The following is a 21,395-nucleotide window of genomic DNA, read 5'->3' as shown; positions in this document are numbered from 1 at the left end:
GGCCCCATCCCTCCGCGTTGGCAAAGGGCACTGACTGTACGTTGCCCCCGATCGTAGGGGAGCAGAGACTTTCCTAGTGACCCGCGCACCGCAGGCGGGTCGGAAAGTCAGTTGGCTTCGCTGGCTCACTTCCTACTGTCATTTCTTTTAGCTGAGATCTTCCCCTTTAATACCTTGTTAATTAGCGCGTAACCTTTTGGTTAAAAGGTCAAAGCTAAGCCTAAACCCGAAGGAAAGAATTAAAGTACGGGAAGTTCTTCAGACTTAGTCGCCAGCAAGCTTAGGTCCCCAGTCGGTGCGGGGGCGGAGCGCGGAAAGCGATTGGTGGAGCTGCGCCCACTGGGGGTGTGGCAGGCGCCGTGGAGCGTGTGGGGAGGCCGCGTGGAGCTGCGCCCACTGGGGGTGTGGCAGGCGCCGGGGAGCGTGCGGGGAGGCCGCGTGGAGCTGCGCCCACTGGGGGTGTGGCAGGCGCCGGGGGGCGTGCGGGGAGGCCGCGTGGAGCTGCGCCCACTGGGGGTGTGGCAGGCGCTGGGGAGCGTGTGGGGAGGCTGCGTGGAGCTGCGCCCACTGGGGGTGTGGCAGGCGCTGGGGAGCGTGCGGGGAGGCTGCGCGAGAGGTGATGGGACTGCGCGAGTGTGGGTGGAGGCTGCGCGCATGGGAGGCTGTAGGCGCTGGGGAGCATGTGGAAGGACTGCTTGGAGCTGCGCGCTCGGGGGGCTGCTTGCACAAGGAAGCGCGTGAAGGGGGCTGCGCCAGAGGTGATGTGTTCTGCGCGAGTGGGGCTTGGGAGCTGTGGGATGCTGTACGTGGAGCTGCGCGCAAGGTGGGGGCTGCACGTACAGGCCTGGGGACTTCGCGCACCGGGGGCTGCAGGCGCTGGGGAGCGTGTAGCGGGCTGTGCGTGGGGCTGCGCTCAGGGCACGCTGCACACGCGGGGAAGCGCGGAGGCGGGGGTGCTGCGCGCACTGGGGTGCACGTGGGGGGACGCGCAGGGTCTGCCCGCGCGACTGGCTTCGACCGCACGCCCCCCACCCCACATTCCACGGTCGCCATGACGACCAGGAGTCCCGCAACGGCGGCAGGGACAAGTCGTTGAGGCCGCGAGGCGAGTCAGGCCTTTTCGGCCCTCGCCGGACTCGGCTGGCTCCCTCGGAACAAGGGCTATGAGAAAATGGTCGGGCAAACGAGGAGTAAGCTCAGAACGACGGCTCCAGAACGGGCTCAGTCTTCCCGCCCCTGCCAGTCGAAGCGGCGGTGCGGGGCCTCCGGAGCCGAGGAGCCGGAGGTGGAAAGGTCGGGGCTGTCTCTTCAGCCTTCGACCCCAGGTGGCGGGAACCTGCCACGGGGCGCCCGAGGGTACTCGCCGCGGAGGAACCGAAATCTGAGAGCGCGAAACTGCTTGCAGCTGGACGCGATCGCCAAGACCCCACTTCTCGGCCGCTTCCAGTTGCTCCGCGGTTTCCTGGCGCAGCTCCGGGAAAAGGCGCAGGAACTGCAGGCGTGTAGATTCTCCAGAAAGACCACTCTCTGCATCGGTGAGGAGAGGGCGGGGGAGCCCTAGGAGGGAGCCGCAAGGCGCTTTAGTTTCTTTCTTTTTTGGGGGGGGTATAAAAATTTATTATACATAAAGAATATTACCACTAACAAATGCAGACAGGCTATGACACCATGGTACTGGGTGGAGGACTGCTAGCTCTTTGGAAAGTGAAAGGTTTGGGTGGCGTGGGCCTCATGCCACGCTGATTGGTTAGTAGACGGAGGGCACATGCCAAATGCCACAGGGCACCAGGGCAGCAGGTGCCTGCTCTGAGTGCCCACAAGTGTTCCCTGTCTCATCTGGGCCTTCAAAGGGAGCACACCCAAAAGCGAGCAACGGAAGCGAAGGGGTCTCCTAAGGTGCCCCAGGTCTGTCTGCAGTCACAGCAACACCATTTTAAGCAATATGTTTAATTGGATGATTTCCACAAACTATCCACGAAGTATCTAACCGTCACAATTCAGTGAAATACAAAACATGAAGTTACAGGCTGTGGGAAGAGAAGGCAGCACCAGGGGTGGCACCTTCCAATCCTGGTGGTTCTAGGGGCAGGGAGAGGGGAAGGTCTTCTTTTTAAACCAAGCCCCTCATTTCAATGTACAAAAGAATTACTCTGATCGATATTAAATTGTATTGAAAACAAAATGGACTAAAAAGCAAATACAGCTGTATGGTGGGGTGGAAGTGGGAGGAAAGGATGAGTCCTTCGAAGCAGGAAGGGAAACAGCAGGGGGGAAGGTTCTGTGCCTGTGACCCTGAGCGGTCCCTCACGCTGCTCCATTACTTTCGGTGGTCTCAGGAAGGTCCGGCTTTTCTTCTCTTTCTTCCCCTTTGTATTGGCTTGGAAATTTCGCCAGCTGCCTACAATTTTCCTCAAAGTTTTTCTGCCACTCTCTCTCGTCTGGCTTTTTCTTGAGCTTCGATCTCTTCCTCCCTTTGTCCTTTCCTTTCATGCATCTCTGGCTTCTCTCTCTCTCCTTCTAATTTGCAGCTCGGCAGAGTTTCATTGTCTGTTTACACACAGCTCGTTTGAAGGCTCAGGATCATCCTCCTCTACAATCGTAGGTTTCCTTCCTTCTTGATTGTTTTCTTTCGCTCTTTCACAGTGTGTTCCACGTATTCCTTCCCTGCCTGAATTACATCCAGGGCCCTCTTCTTTTGCTCCTGATCCAGTGGCGACTTGTAAGCTTTGTCCACAGCTTCGCAAGCCTTTCGTGCTCTCTCAGCATCATCTTGATCTTTGTCGGGGTGCACCGATATGGATAACTGCCGAAACCTCTTTTTCATGTCTTCATCTGTAACCTCAGGATCTATCTGAAGAACCTCCAATGGGCTCACAATGAAGTAAGAGGAACCAGGACGGGTCAGTGTTTCAGTCTGATTTTTGGATGTTAGAACCGAGTCTCTCTCCTCTATTTGTTTCACCTCACTGTGGAAGGTCACAAACGCTTCCTCTGTGCTGCCTCCGCCGCCCGAAGTCCCGCTCTCTCCTGAAGCCGCCCTTATCCCCGGCCAGCCACCACCTTCAGAGGTGACATTGATAGACAGGTTGCCGGGGTCCAGGGGATGTGCTTCGGTCACAGCCTGGAGCTTGGAAAGGGCATGTGATAAGCCCTTCGTGCATTTAGAATACTGGCATCATTACACCATATCATCTTTTCTTCCCAGATGTTGTATATTGGGTGAAGGGAGGGAGGGAGAGACACAGAACGATTTTGAGCATCTTTGCAAAGCCGGATGAATTTGGTGGTATATTTGACCTTTTCCTGACATATTATCTTAAGACTGTTTGCCAGTGTATGTAATTGTTAGAATACAAATTAGAAATAGGATACAAATGCAGTTGGATAGGATAGTTTCTGTATATCTTGAAGTTAGTGAACCCTAATAAACAATTAACGAGCACCTGTTTCAAGTTGAGAGAGAAGGTATGAGGTTTAGTTTCAGGATGGTTCCAAGTATATTAGATAGAAAGAGTTAATATATGTAGCAAATATATATTTTTTTCAATAAAGAGCCAAAGAGTAAATATTTTAAGCTTTGCCACATACAGTTGAAGCACCAGCTGCTTCTGCTTCATTCTTACCAGCCTTTTAAAAATCACAGCAATCGTGCTTGCAGGCAGTCCAGAAACAGACCATGGGCTGTACTTTGCCCATCCTGGTATAAAACAAATAAATATTCTGAGAAATATTTAAGATAAGCCCAGGACAGTTAGTAATATGGGAAAAGATCTGGAGAGGCATGGTTGAGAATTTCAACATTGCAATTTTAATTGTTTTTACATTTAATTTCTTCAATAATTATTGAATTAATTTTTATTTATTTTGTTAGCCAAGTGGAATAATTTTTGAATTTTTGTGGTGGTTTATAAGATGACGTGCCAAGTATATTTGGGACAGCCATAAGAAGAAATACCACTATAAAACATCAGAAAGGAGGTAGGACTTCTGGAATAGACAAGTAAATGAACTCCTCCATGATGACAATGAAAATACTTGGAAAATTATCAAAACCATTTTCTTCAAAACTTTGGAAATTAACCAAATGGTTACAACAGTCCAAATGGCATTAATTCAAGAAAAGCCGCTGAACCTCTATAAGAACAGCAAAGTTTGTGGTGTTTTAACTTGTTTTATTTCCCCCCCGCCTCTTCCCAGCTCCATGGTACCCTTGAAAACAAGGACTTCCCCAGCCAACCAAGGGCACAGACTGCGTTTGCAGCTCTGTAAAACCTTCCTACCCAGAGCAGTGTCTCCCAGTTCTCTGGTGAGGTCTTATGTATGCATGGGGCATTGGCTCGGGTGACTCCAGGTTAGTCTCCTAGGCCATCTAGTACCTCCTAGGTCTGGGAGTGTGCAAAGAGCTTGCAATTCATCAAGGGTTGAGCTCCACAGCAGGGCTTTTAGTTGTGCTGTTGAGGAAGTGATTGCCTGCATTTAGCCGTCTTCTGATGAATGCCAGGGAAACTGACCTAGAGTTGCTCCTCTTGGTTAGAACTAGCTGACGCGTACTGTATATATTTACTTCTTTTATAATTTTTATAAACATTTTATGTAAAGGAATAGAAAATAATACTAAAAAAAAAAAACAACAAAAAAGGTCACAGTCATCCATAAAGCCATCACTCTTATAAATTACCTGAAGTAAGAAAACCCTCTCAAGTCTCTCCTTTTGCTTGTCAAGTGCTGCTGCTGAGAGGTAAGCTCTGTTCAGAATTTCCTTTGTGTCCTGGATTTTTTCCTATACTCATAGCGACAGGAATAGCTGGCCATCTTGCTTTGTGCTGTCTTTCTGGACATATAAATAAATACATTTGAAATACTTGCTTTAAGGGTAAGTTATAGCAAAGCAGCTTTTAATAACTTCCCTGTTTTTTCTTTTTCCAGCTGCCTTTGTAGGAATTTTGCACTGGTAAGATTTCATTTCAGTTTGAAATATTTAAAAGCATTTTAATTAAAAATTGCCATCACATTTTGCATGAAATAAAACAACTTCTGGCTATAGTTGTTGAACATCTTTATATGTACTAATGTATACATATATTTTGCTTTTTTACAAACCTCATATGTTAAGGAGCATTTACAAAATAGATGCGTTAGGGGAATAGTAACTTATGAATTAAAATATTATGCTTTACCAAAGAATTCACCACACATTACTTTAAATATCTAGCTTCTTAAGCATATTTTACATGTGTAGTTCATTTAAAACACTATTTTATGGTAATTGTATGTTGTTAGTGAAATAACTTTTCTTTTCTTTTTTTTTTTTTTGAGACAGAATCTTGATCTGTCTCCCAGGCTGGAGTGCAGTGGTGCGATCTTGACTCACTGCAGCCTCTGCCTCCCAGGCTCAAGTGATTCTCATCCTTTAGCCTTCCAAAAAGCTAGGATTACAGGTGCGTGCCACCACACCTGGCCAATTTTTTGTATTTTTAGTAGAGATGAGGTTTTACCATGTTAGCCAGGCTGGTGTCAAACTCCTGGCCTCAAATGATTCACACACCTCAGCCTCCCAAAGTTTTGGGTTTACAGGTGTGAGCCACCATGCTCAGCCAGTAAAATAACTTTGGTGATAAAGTTTTAGTAACACCTGCCAATTGGAAATCAGGTGAAAAAGAAGATAAAGATTCTGCAGTGGTTACACAGAATTAAATGGCTTTGAGCCTTTCAGTGTGCAAGCCTGCATACATTATTTTACAAAAGTGTTATACAAATTTGTAAAATAATATTTCCCTCGGGAATATTTTATTTTTACCTGTGCTCAGGGATTTCTACCCTTGGGAGGCCTGTGTTCTGCTGGGACAGTGCTGCTCTAGCCATTTAGGCTGCAGGGAGATTTTGATGTTAGCACTGAGGCTGCAATGGAAGGGAATATTCCTGCAGCTTTTGGTACCCTGGCATATGTCCTACATATAAAGAAGCGCTAGTGGAAAATAGGGTTAATATATGGAACTGTGCTTTATTTTCAACTTCACTGGAAAGTACTGACTAGGTTTTAGCTATAGCATAAATGCCACCCATAGCTAATTTTGTTTAACACGTATGCTCCTTTCTTCACTGCCTATAGCTGTTGAGTTTCACTACTAAAATATCTTCAAGTACAGACCTGTATTCTTTGGCACTTGAAAGTCGATCCTTGTGTGATATTATACTTATTTATTTATTTATTTTTGAGACGGAGTTTCGCTCTTGTTACCCAGGCTGAAGTGCAATGGCGCGATCTTGGCTCACCGCAGCCTCCGCCTCCTGGGTTCAGGCAATTCTCCTGCCTCAGCCTCCTGAGTAGCTGGGATTACAGGCACGTGCCACCGTGCCCAGCTAATTTTTTGTATTTTTAGTAGAGACGGGGTTTCACCATGTTGACCAGGATGGTCTGGATCTCTTGACCTCATGATCCACCCGCCTCGGCCTCCCAAAGTGCTGGGATTACAGGCGTGAGCCACCGCACCTAGCCTGATATCATACTTATTATAAGTCTGCTTTGATCTGAAGTAATTTTATTTAAAATTATATTCTGAATTCTTTTTCAATAGCTATGGAGGTATTTCCCAAGGCTGGTACATTAGAATCCCTTGAAACTTAAAAAACACTAACCTGCCTCTGTTCTGATTTAGAGGCCTGGAATGGAAGGAAAGGTGACAAAAGCCACAAGAATTTTAGATGTAAAATTAAGTTTTTTTTTTTTTTTTTTTTTTGAGACAGTCTTACTCTGTCGCCCAGTCTGGAGTGCAGTGCAGTGGCATGATCTCCGCTCACTGTAACCTCTGCCCACTGGGTTTAAGCAATTCTCCTGCCTCAGCCTCCCTAGCAGCCAGAATCACAGGCATGTGCTACCATGCCTGTGTGATTTTTTTATTTTTAGTAGAGACGTGGTTTCACCATGTTGGCCAGGCTGGTCTCAAACTCCTAACCTCAAGTGATCCTCCCACCTCGGCCTCCCAAAGTGTTGGGATGACAGGTGTGAGCCACCATGCCCGGCCACAATGAAGTTTAAAGGCCACTGAGTTAAGGAATTTCAGGTGTGTGCTACACTGGATTGTAAATGCCTAAAAATGTACAAGTTAGTAAGCAAATTATAAAATCAGTAGGATAACAAATTATTGTTTTCCTTTTTGTGGCTTTCTTACTTTGCTTATTGCTTAGTGATTTTAGTGTTGCTTTTGAAACCTGTCCTGATTGTAATATGATACTTCATTTTTTTCTAGGATACATTTAGTAACACTTTTTGAAAATGATCGTCATTTCTCTCACCTCTCATCTTTGGAACGGGAGATGACTTTTCGCACTGAAATGGTTAGATTTCTTCTTCTAATGAATGCATTTGTGGTTCAAGAATAGTGAGAGGATGAGGTAGAAATGTATTAGGAATTGAAAGGAACTTTTGGTGAACTGCGCTGTTTCTTCAGCTATAACCCAGGTTTATTATTTAAATAGTAAAATGTTTGAGATTATTTTTCTGTTATTATTTCATTATCTCTCCCCCTTTCCTAATGCAGACTGCTTTTTAAGATAATAAAGATGAATTATAATATCTGTGGAAGGAGAAAAAGGAAGGCACTGAGGAAGTGATGGAGGGGTGTCAGATGAGACGGTATCAGAAGTTGCTTTCTCTTTTGCTGCAGTTGGGAGATCCCATGTTACCTGGGTCTTTTAATTATTGTTATTGTTAATTCAGCTCTCTTTTGATTTCAAGATAATCTCTTTTGAGAAATAACTTTTGATATAATTTTTAAATAATTTTCTGGGTTTTTTTTTTGATACCTGGTCTTTGAAATGGAGTTTTCTGCCATATTCATCTCACATAATTATTGTGAAGAGTAATTGGGATAGTGAATGCCAAAATTGCAGAATTTTACATTTATGAGACCACAACAGTCCATCTTCCAAATCTGCTTGCAGCTGGTTGGGGGCCTAGTAAAGCATTGTAACTGGTTCTCCTCACTCTAGCCATTGCTTTTTGTTTAAATTGTGATAAAATTTAAATTTAAAATTGTAATAAAAAATTTGAACCTCTGATTATCATTTAAGTGTACGACTCAGTGACATTAAGTACGTTGGTATTTTCTTGCAACTATCACCTCTGTCCACGTTCAGAACTTTTTGCTATCCCAAACAGAAACTCTGTATGCACTAATCACACCCAACTCTATTTTCTCTCCTATGAATTTGCCTGTTCTAGGCCCCTCAGCCACTGCTTTTTATTTTCATCCCTATATTGCCCCTATAATGTTTCAAAGCATTGGTTACATTAACATATGTATGACATTTGAATATTTTAAAGGTATTTCCAGAGAATATAAATTATTATTAAATAAAGGGTGTAACTGTGGCAGAGTCTGGACTTCGGTTGACAGATTGCTGGATTCTGATAGCAGTTCTGTGCTTTCTTGTACGATGGCTAGTCAGGTAACCTCTCCAATTCTCAGTAATCTCAGCTGCTCAATAGAGGTAATGCCAACCTTAGAGGGGTTAAGGAAAAATGAGGAGAGATAATGAGTGACATCACATGGTGGAATACTTGGCATAAAACAATAGCTGTTATTAATAACTTATTTATATATTTGCTATTTCCCTAAATATAGACTTTTACATATTAGATATCCTTTAATTATTGTATTGCCTTGTTATCCTCCTAAGCAGAAAGGAAAATTTTTTATGAACTCGTATTTTGCCAATCAAAATTGGCAATTATAGGCCATTAGGTAATGGCCTTTCAGACATCAGCTGAAACAGACCTTTAATTTAGTAGTTACTCATGTTGCTTAATCTATTAAGAGTTAAGGAGTTGGGTGAGGCAGGCATAATTATAGCATATAGCATTTTTTAGTGGGAGTGCATTTTAAACAACGTGGCCCTTTATTTGCTTTTAGATTTTAGGAATGAAGGCAAGAAATAGATGGGGAAATAAGACACAACATGCTGTTGTTAATCCACAAATTTTAACTCAACAGCACTTCTGCTATCCTAGTGAAGCCTTTATTTTATATCCTCAAGTGTAAGACACTAAAAGAACCTGCTTTTTAGTACATAGCGTTTGTGAGCAACAATAGTCAATCGACATTTAGCTTTTGCTTTGCACGGAGCCATTAGACAGAGCTATGAAGTAAGCTAGAAGCCCTGGATTCCTTGATTGTGATGCTTATGGTCATTATATTTTATTTCTTAAGAGGACAGGGAAAAAACTAATTTTCTGTATGCAAAGTTGTACAGAGGCATGAAGGCATCCCTGTTTAGGATAGAATTAATCATACGTCAACCCTCAAGCATCTCAAATGTGGGGGATAAAACCAGATTTGGTAAAACTAAATGTATACTGCCTACATATTTTAAGACATTATTAGAAAAACTCTTTAAATCATTTGACTGTCCCTCCAACTCTTTAGTTTGAAAGCCTATAGAAAAAGTGAAAGAATAGTACAGTGATCACCTGAAAATACATTCCTCTTAAAGTCCGAGAATGCAAAGGAGTGAGGAGTAATTAGGAAGTCTTACTATTGACCTTTTTGGTTTTTTTTTTCCAGAAAAAAAGTGTTCTAAAGAAATGATAAAAATAAATATTTTCAAGTTTTGATTACATTGAAAATATGTGCCTTTTTTTTTTTAAAGGGACTTTATTATTCCTACTTCAAGACCATTATTGAAGCACCTTCATTTTTGGAAGGACTGTGGTTGATTATGAATGACAGGCTTACTGAATATCCTCTTGTGATTAACACAGTGAAACGCTTCCATCTTTATCCAGAGGTGAGTCATAATTTAAGACAGATAATACTTGCAGAGTGATCCTTTTTATCAGATAAAAATAGTAAGCACAATGTTGTTAAAAAAGAGAGGGAGGGACCTTTCAGGTTTATTAATTGTGTGTACCCTTGTGGTTGAGCAGAATATCCTAAGTTCCTCTCTTACAGTTTAAAGATTCCAGAAACTGTTCTCGTATGAACTCAAAGAATGAACCTTAGTGTGTAAATAATGGCCAGGGTAATAGACAAGCCAGATGGGAAAGAGGGTCATGGGAGGCAAAAAGATTCTAAATGAGGACGGGCTTTTGGCTTTGGAGACCTTGTAGGTGGGCATGGTGACCACGTGAAGGGATAGTGAGAGTGATGAGCTTGAACAGTGGTCCTGGAGTTACGTTAGGACAGTAAGATTTATTTAGATTTATGACTGTCTTCTAACACTTAGTCTAAAAGGGTATGGTTTTCATAGTAGTCTGTAAATTCTAGAAATTTGAAAAACAGAGACAAAATTAGCGAACTCATTTTGTGAACTCAAGATAAATGCTAAATTTGACACCATGGTAAATACTATTGAGTTTAAAGTTGTCTCAGAATCCAGCATATTAATTAAATGTTACTGCTTTTTAGTCCTTTATTCATATTTATATAGCTTTAAAACTTAATTCCTTTAATTTTGAAATGCTTAAAACTGCAGAGACTTAAAAATTCAAATATGTGTGATCAACCATCTAGAATAAATGCTAATCTTTGTCATTTTTGCATCAGCTATTTTAAAATAATTAGAATATCATAAAACAGTTAAATCACCTTTATCCTGCTTCTAATCCAACTTATACCTTTATTAAAATTTGAAGTGTATATCCATCCAATCTCTGTTGTCAGGGATTGTTTTATTGTGTGCTTTAAGTCCACATAAATTATTCTCATACTGAATGTGTCACTGTACGATTTTTACTTCAAAGTTGTATTTTTGAACTCTCTGTGTGTGTTATATATATATATATATATGTGTGTGTGTGTATATATATGTGTGCGTATATATATATTTCTTTAATTTTAACCATTTTATGAATTCTAAAGTTTATGTATTCCCCAAACTTAATATATTATTTCCAGTTTTTCGATTACAAGCAACTAGAGAATGTACATTTTTATATGGTTTTCTTCTGTATATGTGCAATATTTTGTCTAGGATATATACCTAGAAATGGAATTGCTGTTATAGAGTGTGTGCCTTCTCAGCTCTACCAGATATTGCTAAACTGCTCTCTGAAGCAAATGTAGCAGTTCACACTATGCCTAGAATTTTCTTATATCCTTATTAGATTTTGCATTATCAGACCTTGTGATTTTTACTCTTATAATGGCTGTGATATGCTTTTTGTTTTATTTGTGCTTCTCATTAAGATTTTTTTGATTATTGTATTTTTGAGTTCTGAAAATTTTGACTTTCCTTTATGTTTTCTATTTTTCTATTGACACGTTTTTTCCTTCCAATTTCTATTTTAGGTTCATGGGATATATGTGTGGGTTTGCTATATGGGTAAATTGCATGCAGTGGGGGTTTGGTGTATGAATGATTTTGTCACCCAGGTAATAAGCATAGTACTCAATAGGTAGGTTTTCAGTCCTCACCCTCCTCCCACCCTCCATCCTCAGGTAGGCCCCAGTGTCTGTTTTTCCCTTCTTTGTGTCCACGTGTACTCTCAGCTCCACTTATAAGTGAGAATACACAGTACTTGGTTTTCTGTTTCTACATTAATTCACTTAGTGAACTGGCCACTAGCTCCATCCATGCTGCTGCAGAGGACATGATGTCATCTTTTTTATGGCTGCATAGTATTCCATGGTATGTATCTACCACATTTTCTTTATTCATTCCACCATTGATGGGCATTTATGTTGATTCCATGTCTTTGCTATTGTGAATTGTGCTACAGTGAACGTACATGTGCATGTGTCTTTATGGTAGACTGATTTATATTCCTTTGGGTATATACCCAGTAATGGTATTGCTGGGTGGAACGGTAGTTCAGTTTTAAGTTCTTTGAGAAATGTCCAAAGTGCTTTCCACAGTGTTTGAACTAGTCTACTTTACCACCAGCAGTGTATACGCATCCCCTTTTCTCTATAGCCTCACCAGCATCTGTTATTTTTTGACTTTTTAGTAATAGCCATTCTGATTGGGTTAGTGTGGTTTTGATTTGCATTTCTTTAATGATTAATTATGTTGAACATTTTTTCATATGCTTATTGGCCACATGCATATCTGATTTTGAGAAGTTCGTGCTCACGTCCTTTGCCTATTTTTTTCCATGTTTAAAGAAAGTGACATTATTTTATTACTATCCACAGGTGAGGCCTGCATGATGTGGTGGGAGTGCTGGGCTCAGGAGACATGTGGGCTGTGAGGAGGAGATGATGATAGAAAGGCTGGAAGAAAAGGGTGGGTTTGAAGGCCAGGCCCAAGGGGTCCTTGAGGAAGGAGTCATTGCAAGCCACAGCTAGGCCACCAGTCAGGTAAAGACATTCTGGGAAATCCAGCTGCCCATCACTGTTGACATCCAGTTTTTTCATCGTGTGGTCAAGGCCACTAGGGTCCTTCGGGTTCTTTGTGAAGGCAGCCAGCTCTGTATTCATGAACCTTAGGAACTCCATCTTAGAGACAGTGCAATTGTAACCATCCTTTCCAGCAAACTTCTGGAAAACAGCAATCAGGGATTCAATGCACCACTCAGTCTCTGCAGGGCTAGAGATTTTTGCCATGTTGGAGCTGAGCAAGTCACGGAAGGCTGTAACTGGGAGTGGTGCGGAGTACCCATTTTTTAATGGGGTTGTTTTTTACTTTCAGTTTGTTCCTTATAGATTCTGGATATTAGACCTTCATCAGACACATAGTTTGCAAATATTTTCTCCCTTTCTGTATGTTGTCTGTTTACGCCCTTGGTAGTTTGTTTTGCTATGCAGAAGCTCTTTAATTTAATTAGGTTGCATTTGTCAATCTTTGTTTTTGTCGCAATTGCTTTTGGCCTCTTCATCATGAAATTTTTGCCAGGGTCTATGTCAAGAATGGTATTTTCTTTATTTCTTTTTTTATTACACTTTAAGTTCTGGGGCATATGTGCAGATCATGCAGGATTGTTAACATAGGTATACACATGCCATGGTGGTTTGCTGCCTCCCTCCCTTGTAACCTACATTAGGTATTTCTCCTAATGTTATCCCTCCCCAATCCCCTCAACCCACTGCTATCCCTCCCTTACCTCCCTCACCCCTCAACAGGCCCCAGTGTATGATGTTTCGCTCCCTGTGTCCATGTGTTCTCACTGTTCAACACCCACTTAGGAGTGAGAACATGCGATGTTTGGTTTTCTTTTCTTGTGTCAGTTTGCTGAGAATGATGGTTTCCAGCTTTATCCATGTCCCTGCAAATAACATAAACTCATCCTTTTTTATTCCTGCATAGTGTTCCATGGTGTATATGTGCCACATTTTCTTTGTCCAGTCTATCATTGATGGGCATTTGGGTTGGTTCCAAGTCTTTGCTATTGTAAACAGTGCTGCAACAAATATATGTGTGCATGTGTCTTTATAACAGGACAGTTTATAATCCTTTGGGTATATACCCAGTAATGAGATTGCTGGGTCAAATAGATTTTCTATTTCTAGATCCTTGAGGAATAGCCACACTGTCTTCCACAGTGGTTCAAATGATTTACACTTCCACTAACAGTGTAAAAGCATTCCTACTTCACATCCTCTCCAGCATCTGTTGTCTGCAGATTTTTTAATGATTGCCATTCTAACTGGAGTGAGATGGTATCTCAATGTGGTTTTGATTTGCATTTCTCTAATGACCAGTGATGATGAGCTTTTTTTCATATGTTTGTTGGCTGCATAAATGTCTTCTTTGAAAAATGTCTGTTCATGTCCTTTGCCCAATTTTTGATGGGGTTGTTTGTTTTTTTCCTGTAAGTTTAAGTTCTTTGTAGATTCTGGATGTTAGCCCTTTGTCAGATGGGTAGATTGCAAAAAATATTTCCCATTCTTTTGGTTGCTGGTTCACTCTAATGATAGCTTCTTTTGCTGTGTAGAAGATCTTATGCTTAATTAGATCCCATTTGTCTATTTTGGCTTTTGTTGCCAATGCTTTTGGTTTTAGTCATGAAGTCCTTGCCTATGCCAATGACCTGAATGGTATTGCCTAGGTTTTCTTTTAGGGTTTTTATGATGTTAAGTCTTGTTTAAATCTTTAATTCATCTAGAGTTAATTTTTGTATAAGATGTATTTTCTGTGTTTTCTTCTAGGGTTTTCATTGCTTTAGGTTTTACATTTAAGTCTTTAATTCATCTTGTGTTGATTTTTATGTATGCAGAAAGGAAGGGGTGAAGTTTCAGTCTTTTGCATATGGCTAGCCAGTTATCCCAGCATCATTTATTTACTAAGACATCCTTTTTCCTGTTGACTTGTTTTTGTCAAGTTTGGTGAAAATCAGAGGATTCTAGGTGTGTGCACTTATTTCTGGGCTCTCTATTCTGTTTCATTGGTTTATGTGTCTGGTTTTGTGCTAGTACCATGCTGTTTTTGTTACTGTTGCCTTACAGTATAGTTTGAAGTTGGGTAGTATGATGCCTCTGCCTTTGTCCTTTCTGCTTAGGATTGCTTTGGCGATTTGAACTCTTTTTGGTTTCATATGTGTTTTATTTTATTTATTTCCAACCTTATTTATGGTGAAGGAGTATCCATATAAGTTTTATAATAGTTTTCCTGATTATGTGAAAAATGGCATTGGTAGTCTGATAAGAATAGCATTGAATCTGTAAATTGCTTTTGGTAATATGGTGATTTTAACAATATAGAATCTTCCTATCCATCAGCTTGGAATGTTTTTTCATTTGTTTTTTTTTTTTTGTCTCTGATTTCTTTCAGCAATGTTTTGTAATTCTCATTGTAGAGATTTTTCTCCTCTCTGGTTAGCTGTATTCCTAGGTATTCTTTTATAAGTTTTTTATTACTTTTTGTGGCTATTGTGAATAGGATTGCATTCTTGACTTGGCTCTCAGCTTGGACATTGTTGGTATATAGAAATACTACTGACTTTTGTACATTGATTTTACATGCTGAAACATTGCCGAAGTTTTAATATCATATCTAGGAGCTTTTAGTCAGAGACTATGGGGCTTTCTAGGTATGAAATTATATTGTTCACAAAAAAAGATAGTTTGAATTCCTGTCTTCCTATATGGTTTTTATTTTCTTTCTTTGTCTTGTGTGATTGCTCTGGCTAGGACCTCCAGTACTATGCTGAATAGGAATGGGGAGAGTGAACATCCTTTTGTTGTTCCAGTTCCAAGGCCAATGCTTCCAGCTTTTGCCTATTCAGTATGATGTTGGCTATGGATTTGTCACAGAGGGCTCTTATAATTTTGAGGTATGTTCCTTCAATGCCTAGTTTGTTGAAGGTTTTTAAAATAGAAGGATGTTGACTTTTATCAAAAGCTTTTCTGCAATTATTTAGGTTTTTTTTTTATTTTTATTTTTTTTTAGTTCTTTCATGTGAGGAATCATATTTATTGATTTGACTGTGTGGAACCAGTCTTGCTTGCCAAGAATAAGGCCTACTTGATTGTGGTGGATTAGCTTTTTGATGTGCTGATGGATTCAGTATGCTAGTATTTTGTTGAGGATTTTGCATCTATGTTCATCAGAGATACTGGTCTGAAGTTTTCTTTTTACATTGTAGCTCTGCCACGTTTTGGCATCAGAATGATGCTGGCATTATAGAATGAGTAAGGAAGGAATCTCTCCTCAGTTTTTTGGAATAGTTTCAGTATGATTGGGACCCACTCTTCTTATATGTCTAGTAGTCTTAGGCTGTGAAGCCCTCTGGCTCAGGGGTTTTTCTGGTTGGTAGGCTTTTTATTAGTGATTCAATCTTGGAACTTGTTATTGGTGTACTCAGGGTTTTCATTTCTTCTTGGTTCAATCTTTGGAGGTTATGTATTCCCAGGAATTTAGCCATTTCTTCTAGGTTTTCTAGTCTGTGTGCATAGAGGTGTTCATAATAGTCTCTGAGAGTTTTTGCATTTCTACAGGTCAATGGTAATATCTCCTTTGTCATTTCTGATTGTGTTTATTTGGATCTTCTCCACCTTTTTATTAGTCCAGCCTGTGGCCTATTAAACTTATTTGTTCTTTCAAATAACCAACTTATATTTTTGCTGATCTTTTGTATGGGCTTTTGTGTCTCAATTTCATTCAGTTCATCTCTGATTTGGTTATTTCTTGTCTTCTGCTGGATTTCAGGTTGGTTTGCTGTTGTTTTTCTGATTCCTCTACATGTGATATTAGGTTAACTTGAGATCTTTCTAGCTTTTTGAAGTGGGCATTTAGCACTGTAAACTTTCCTCCTAACACTGTTTTACCTGTGTTTCATCGATTCTGGTATGTTGTATCTCTTTTTTCATTAGTTTCAAGGAATTTCTTGATTTCTGCCTTAATTTATTTGTTTACTCAAAAAGTCATTCAGAGCAGGTTGTATAATTTCCATGTAATTGTGTGGTTTTGAGAGATGGTCTTAGTATTGGTTTCTGTTTTTTGCTGAGATTTTCTATTTCTCGGGTAAGCTTCTCAATTTTTCCATTTGTTTTAAGCATTCTCATTAGAGTATATTTATGATTGTTGCTTTAAAATTCTTGATAATGCTAATATTACTTTCATCTCAGTGTTGGAATCTATTTATTTTCTCATTCAGTTTGAGACCTTTCTGGTTCTTGATGAGTGATTTTCACTTGAAGCCCAGACATTTTGAGTATTATGTTATGAGACTGGATTTTATTTAAACCTGCTATTTTAACTGGATATCTCTGGCACCACTCTAGCAAAGGAAGGGGTAAAGGGAGAGGGCACCATCCTGTTGCTTTCAGGATCACCTGAGGTCAGGAGTTCGAGACCAGCCAGGCGAACATGGTGAAATCCCATCTCTACTAAAAATACAAAAATTAGCCAGGCGTGGTGGCAGTCACCTGTAATCCCAGCTGCTTGGGAGGCTGAGGCAGGAGAATTGGCTTGAACCCAGGAGGAAGAGGTTGCAGTGAGCCAAGATCATGCCACTGCACTCCAGCCTGGGCAATAAAAGTGAGACTCCATCTCAAAAAAAAGAAAAAAGAAAAAAAAAAACCGAGGAGGGTGGAAGTTTTGCTTTCCACTTGGTCTTTGTTTATTGGTAAGGGTGAAACCATATTTTTTTCCCCCTCTGGCAATTAGTTGGAGCAGAGAGATGATAAATCTAAAGGTTTTCTGTGTTTCTAGGCTGCCCTTTTCTAGTCTTTTGACTTTCTTGGTACTTTCTGTGTATTTTTCTTAGTCTGTTTTCTGCTATTTGAACAAAATAGCTAAGACTGGGTAATTTGTATAGAATAGACATTTATATCTCGCAAATTCTGGAGTCCACGGAAGTTGAAGGCTGCTCTCTGCTTCCAAGATGGTGCCTTGATGTATCTTCTGAAGGCGAGAAACACTGTGTCCTTACATGGCAGACAGTAGGAGAGCAAGAGAGTTTTAATCTCATTTATGAGGAAGGAGTCCTCATGGTGTAGTCACTGCTTACAGGTCCCATCTCGTAACATTATCACATTGGCCATCAAGTTTCAACACCTGAATTTTGGAGAAGATACCTTTAAACAATAGCAGTGCCCGTTGGCATATCCGGACTGCCAGCCTCTTTAACTCCAAATCCGAGAAAATGAGGCACAGAGAGAGCCCATGGAACTCATAACCATGTTGTTCTTTGGGTCTCAAGTCTGTCTTCTCTCTACTTTTCAGAGTCTTCTTATGTTTGATTTGTATATAACTCAAAGGGTTTTCAGTTGTACTTGAAGGGAGTAATCAGGAAAAGTACATCCACTCCATCTTCCCAACAGCAAACATTTGTATTACTTAAATATTTATATATTGTATTTTCATTTTCATTCAGTTCAAATTATTTTCTAACTTCTTATGTGATTTCTTCTTTGATCCGCTGGCAATTTATAATTGTGTTATTATAGACACAGGGAGGGGAATAATTAACTCACTGGGGCTTGTAAGGGCAGGGCAGGGCAAGGCGGGGGAAAGCATCAGGGAAAAAAGCAAATGCATGCTGGGCTTTAGACTTAGGTGATGGGTCAATAGGGGCAGCAAACTACCATGGCACATGTTTACCTATGTCACAAACCTGCACATCCTGCACATGTACCCCGAAACTTAAAATTAATATTTTTTAAAACCTTCTAGAAATATACACACACAAATAACAAAATAAATAAAATAGTGTTGCTTAATTTCCAGGTACTTGGACAGTTTTTCAGATTTCTTTCTGTTTTTAATGTAATTTCTATGAGTAACAATTGTATAATATAGACCTGCCTAAAATTAAAGCAACAGTTTTCTGCACCCACTTTCTCTGCATCCCTGCTTACCCCTTAGAGACACTCTTCTGTTTTTATTCACTTTAATGGCTCTCTTCATGACTAAGGTAAATGCAAAAACCCAAACGTAAAAACCAGTTTCCTGTATCTTCAATTTCAGTTAATGTTGATTTACTCTCTATATAAAATGAGTGTGTAGCTTATTATACAAGCCCCATTTCTCTTAGTGTTTGATAATTAGTATTTTTATTATTTTGGTTATATCTGACTCTTTATATAGTAGAATTCTCTATTTCCTGTTTCATTAATTTCTAACAGTATGGTCTCAGAGACAACTTTATTTTTTACTTATTCAACAATATTGAAAAATTAGCACAATTCCATTTCTTTTTCGACATGAAAAATGTCAAAAGTAGTTATAATGTAGTTCAATTGTTTTCAAAACTTGATAGTATTGTGAAGAACAGGAGTTGTTCCTGGTCTTTTCACATCACATAGATAAAAAATTGAGAATCTAGATTTACTGCCAATGCTATATAGCACTACAATGTCGAATTTTATGTTCATACTTTTGTGTTCACAGGAGACTAATTTCTCATTTAAAAATAAAAAATATAAGTTTAGAACAGAATGTTTTAAAAAGGTAAAAGCATTCACTGCGTACTATATACCAGCAGTATACTTAGGACATACAGAACACATGTGACTGTATAGGTGAGCTCTTATCTCACCTCTCTCGCAGAACAGTTATGATTAAACTCATTTGAGAGGTGAAGTGATTGACAGGTTCTGAGGTTGAAGGATTACTCGAGACCATAGAAACCGTGACTTGCAGAGTCAAATTTGAGTTCAGTTCTGACATCAAAGCCCTGCTTTCGCTGCTATGTCAAACTGCATGATAAATCTACACTTGTGAGACACGGAAAGATGTTTAGAATGTTTAGTAATGTATATTACACTAACATTGATAATATGATGTCATTACGTAGTATTGATTAACCCTAATTACATGTTTTAAATGCCTAGGGGGAAGACTGGAAAGATAATCACCATATTTTTTTTTTGAGTTGAAGTTTCACTCTTGTTGCCCAGGCTGGAATGCAGTGGCGCGATATCGGCTCACTGCAGCCTCCACCTTCTGGTTTCAAGCAATTCTTCTGCCCCAGCCTCCTGCGTAGCTGGGATTACAGGCACCCGCCACCATGCCAGGATAATTTTTGTATATTTAGTAGAGATGGGGTTTCACCATGTTGCCCAGGCTAGTCTCAAACTCCTGACCTCTGATCTGCTCGCCTCGGCCTCCCAAAGTGCTGGAATTACAGGTGTGAGCCATCGTGCTCTCCCAGTCACCAAATATTAAAAGTGGTTAACTCTAAGAGGCATTTAGTTTCTCTTTCAACTCATTATTTTTTAACTTTTTTCCCCAGTGATCTCATATTAGTTTTCCAGAATGTATAGCGTTATTTTTTAAAAACCTCTGAGACATGAATATTTAGTTGGAATTTTTTTCTGTTATTTTTCCTTTGTCTTGAACTTTTAAAAATAGATTGCTGATTGGAAAGAACTGTTCAATTAAATCTTCTGCTTGGTTAAAATTGTAATGAGCATAGGAGCTATTATTCCATTCTGTTCCATTTTTATAACATTTTATATATTTTATGAAGAAAATTCAAGGATCTAAATGAAATGAATTATGAAATGTTTCTGTAAATCTTTGTGTTTTTCTATTAATCACCATATTTTAATTATATACTTTTATACTGAATTACAGTTACGATTATTTATATCATAGAATTGGTTACCTTATATATAATATTTTTCTATGTAGAAGCATAATATATAATTTTTAAGCGACTGATTCACAAGAGAAATGATCTAAATAAATTTGTTAGAGTTTATAATGTGTAAGGCAACCATTGTGAAATGGTATTTTGGAAAGATTATTATCATGAAGAGAATGTATTTTCCTCCATTATCTCTTTGCTTTTATCTTTTTTAAGGTAATCATAGCCTCCTGGTACCGCACCTTCATGGGAATAATGAATTTATTTGGTCTAGAAGCTAAGACCTGCTGGAATGTCACCAGAATTGAACCTCTCAATGAAGTTGAAAGCTGTGAAGGCATGTTTCATCCAAAAAGCTGTTCTGCTGCCATTTGTAAACATTCATAAACATTTAGCAATATTATTATTCATTTTTAAGAATTATTGTAAACCATTGTTTTTACAAAAATTAGAACTGACTCACTTGAATGAGTATTTTACATTTTAAAGTAGTTTTCTGAGAAGGAAGGCTGTGTACTTACAAATTTGAGTATTAACATATCCCATTGTAAAGCAATCTTGACTACAAGTCTTCTCTTTCAGAATGAGAAGATGCAGAAAGACGGTTTTTGTGATGGCTTCAATATATAAATTCTGAGGATAGATTAAATAGTCAAATATCTATTTGTAACAGTTAATATATAAATTTATGCATACATATTTAAAAATTGGATATGCATGAATAGATTGATTTAGAAGAATTACTTTTTATATATGCTCAGAGTCCATGAGTAGTACTAATGAAACTCTTCCTATTTATCTCCTACATCGGTGTCTTTGTAGTGGTCAAGGAACCACTTTTGGAATCATCTCCCAGCTTCCAGGTTACACAGTGCTCACTTCCATGTAAGGTGTTTGCATTTCAGCACTTTCACAATACAAGTATGGTGCTTTCCCTGGAGACTCTTGTTCAAAGCCACATGTATCTTTGAATAACACTAACACTGTTGCTTTTTTTCCTTACTTCTTCAAATTCTTAACAACATGACCACTTACTATATATTATGAATATATTTTTAGATGTAACAACATCCATTTCTTTACGGATTGCCTCAGTAAAAATATAATCGATGAGGATGTTATATACCCAGTAATGGGATTGCTGGGTCAAATGGAATTTCTATGTCTAGGTCCTTGAGGAATCGCCACACTGTCTTCCACAATGGTTGAACTAATTTACACTCCCACCAACAGTGTAAAAGTGTTCCCATTTCTCCACATCCTCTCCAGCATCTGTTGTCTCCAGATTTTTTAATGATCGCCATTCTAACTGGTGTGAGGTGGTATCTCAATGTGGTTTTGATGTGCATTTCTCTAATAATCAGTGATGATGAGAATTTTTTCATGTTTGTTTGCCTCATATATGTCTTCTTTTGAAAAGTAT

At 39.5% G+C, this 21,395-nt stretch overlaps 1 protein-coding gene and 2 pseudogenes across 4 annotated transcripts in view; 1 reads left to right on the top strand and 2 right to left on the bottom strand.

Moving 5' to 3' along the window:
* Positions 1-1,112: 1,112 nt before the first annotated feature.
* Positions 1,113-21,395, top strand: part of DPY19L2 (dpy-19 like 2) — a 104,020-nt gene continuing 83,737 nt past the window's right edge. For all 4 annotated transcript variants that reach the window (XM_078342195.1, XM_035253150.3, XM_035253151.3 and 1 more), the window contains exons 1-5: positions 1,113-1,535; positions 4,927-4,951; positions 7,248-7,335; positions 9,649-9,786; positions 20,189-20,309. In XM_078342195.1, coding sequence (XP_078198321.1) covers positions 1,172-1,535; positions 4,927-4,951; positions 7,248-7,335; positions 9,649-9,786; positions 20,189-20,309 — 736 coding nt within the window. In that variant the 5' untranslated portion in view covers positions 1,113-1,171. The remainder of the gene's footprint in view (positions 1,536-4,926; positions 4,952-7,247; positions 7,336-9,648; positions 9,787-20,188; positions 20,310-21,395) is intronic.
* On the bottom strand, positions 2,051-4,476 carry LOC103794676 (dnaJ homolog subfamily C member 8 pseudogene; annotated as a pseudogene).
* LOC103794675 (protein S100-A11 pseudogene) lies at positions 12,083-12,659 on the bottom strand (annotated as a pseudogene).

The sequence above is a fragment of the Callithrix jacchus genome, chromosome 11 (genome assembly GCF_049354715.1).
Source record: "Callithrix jacchus isolate 240 chromosome 11, calJac240_pri, whole genome shotgun sequence".
Lineage (NCBI taxonomy): Eukaryota > Metazoa > Chordata > Mammalia > Primates > Cebidae > Callithrix > Callithrix jacchus.
Note: the sequence above shows the minus strand (reverse complement) of the source record. Positions and strands in the feature narration are given on the sequence as shown.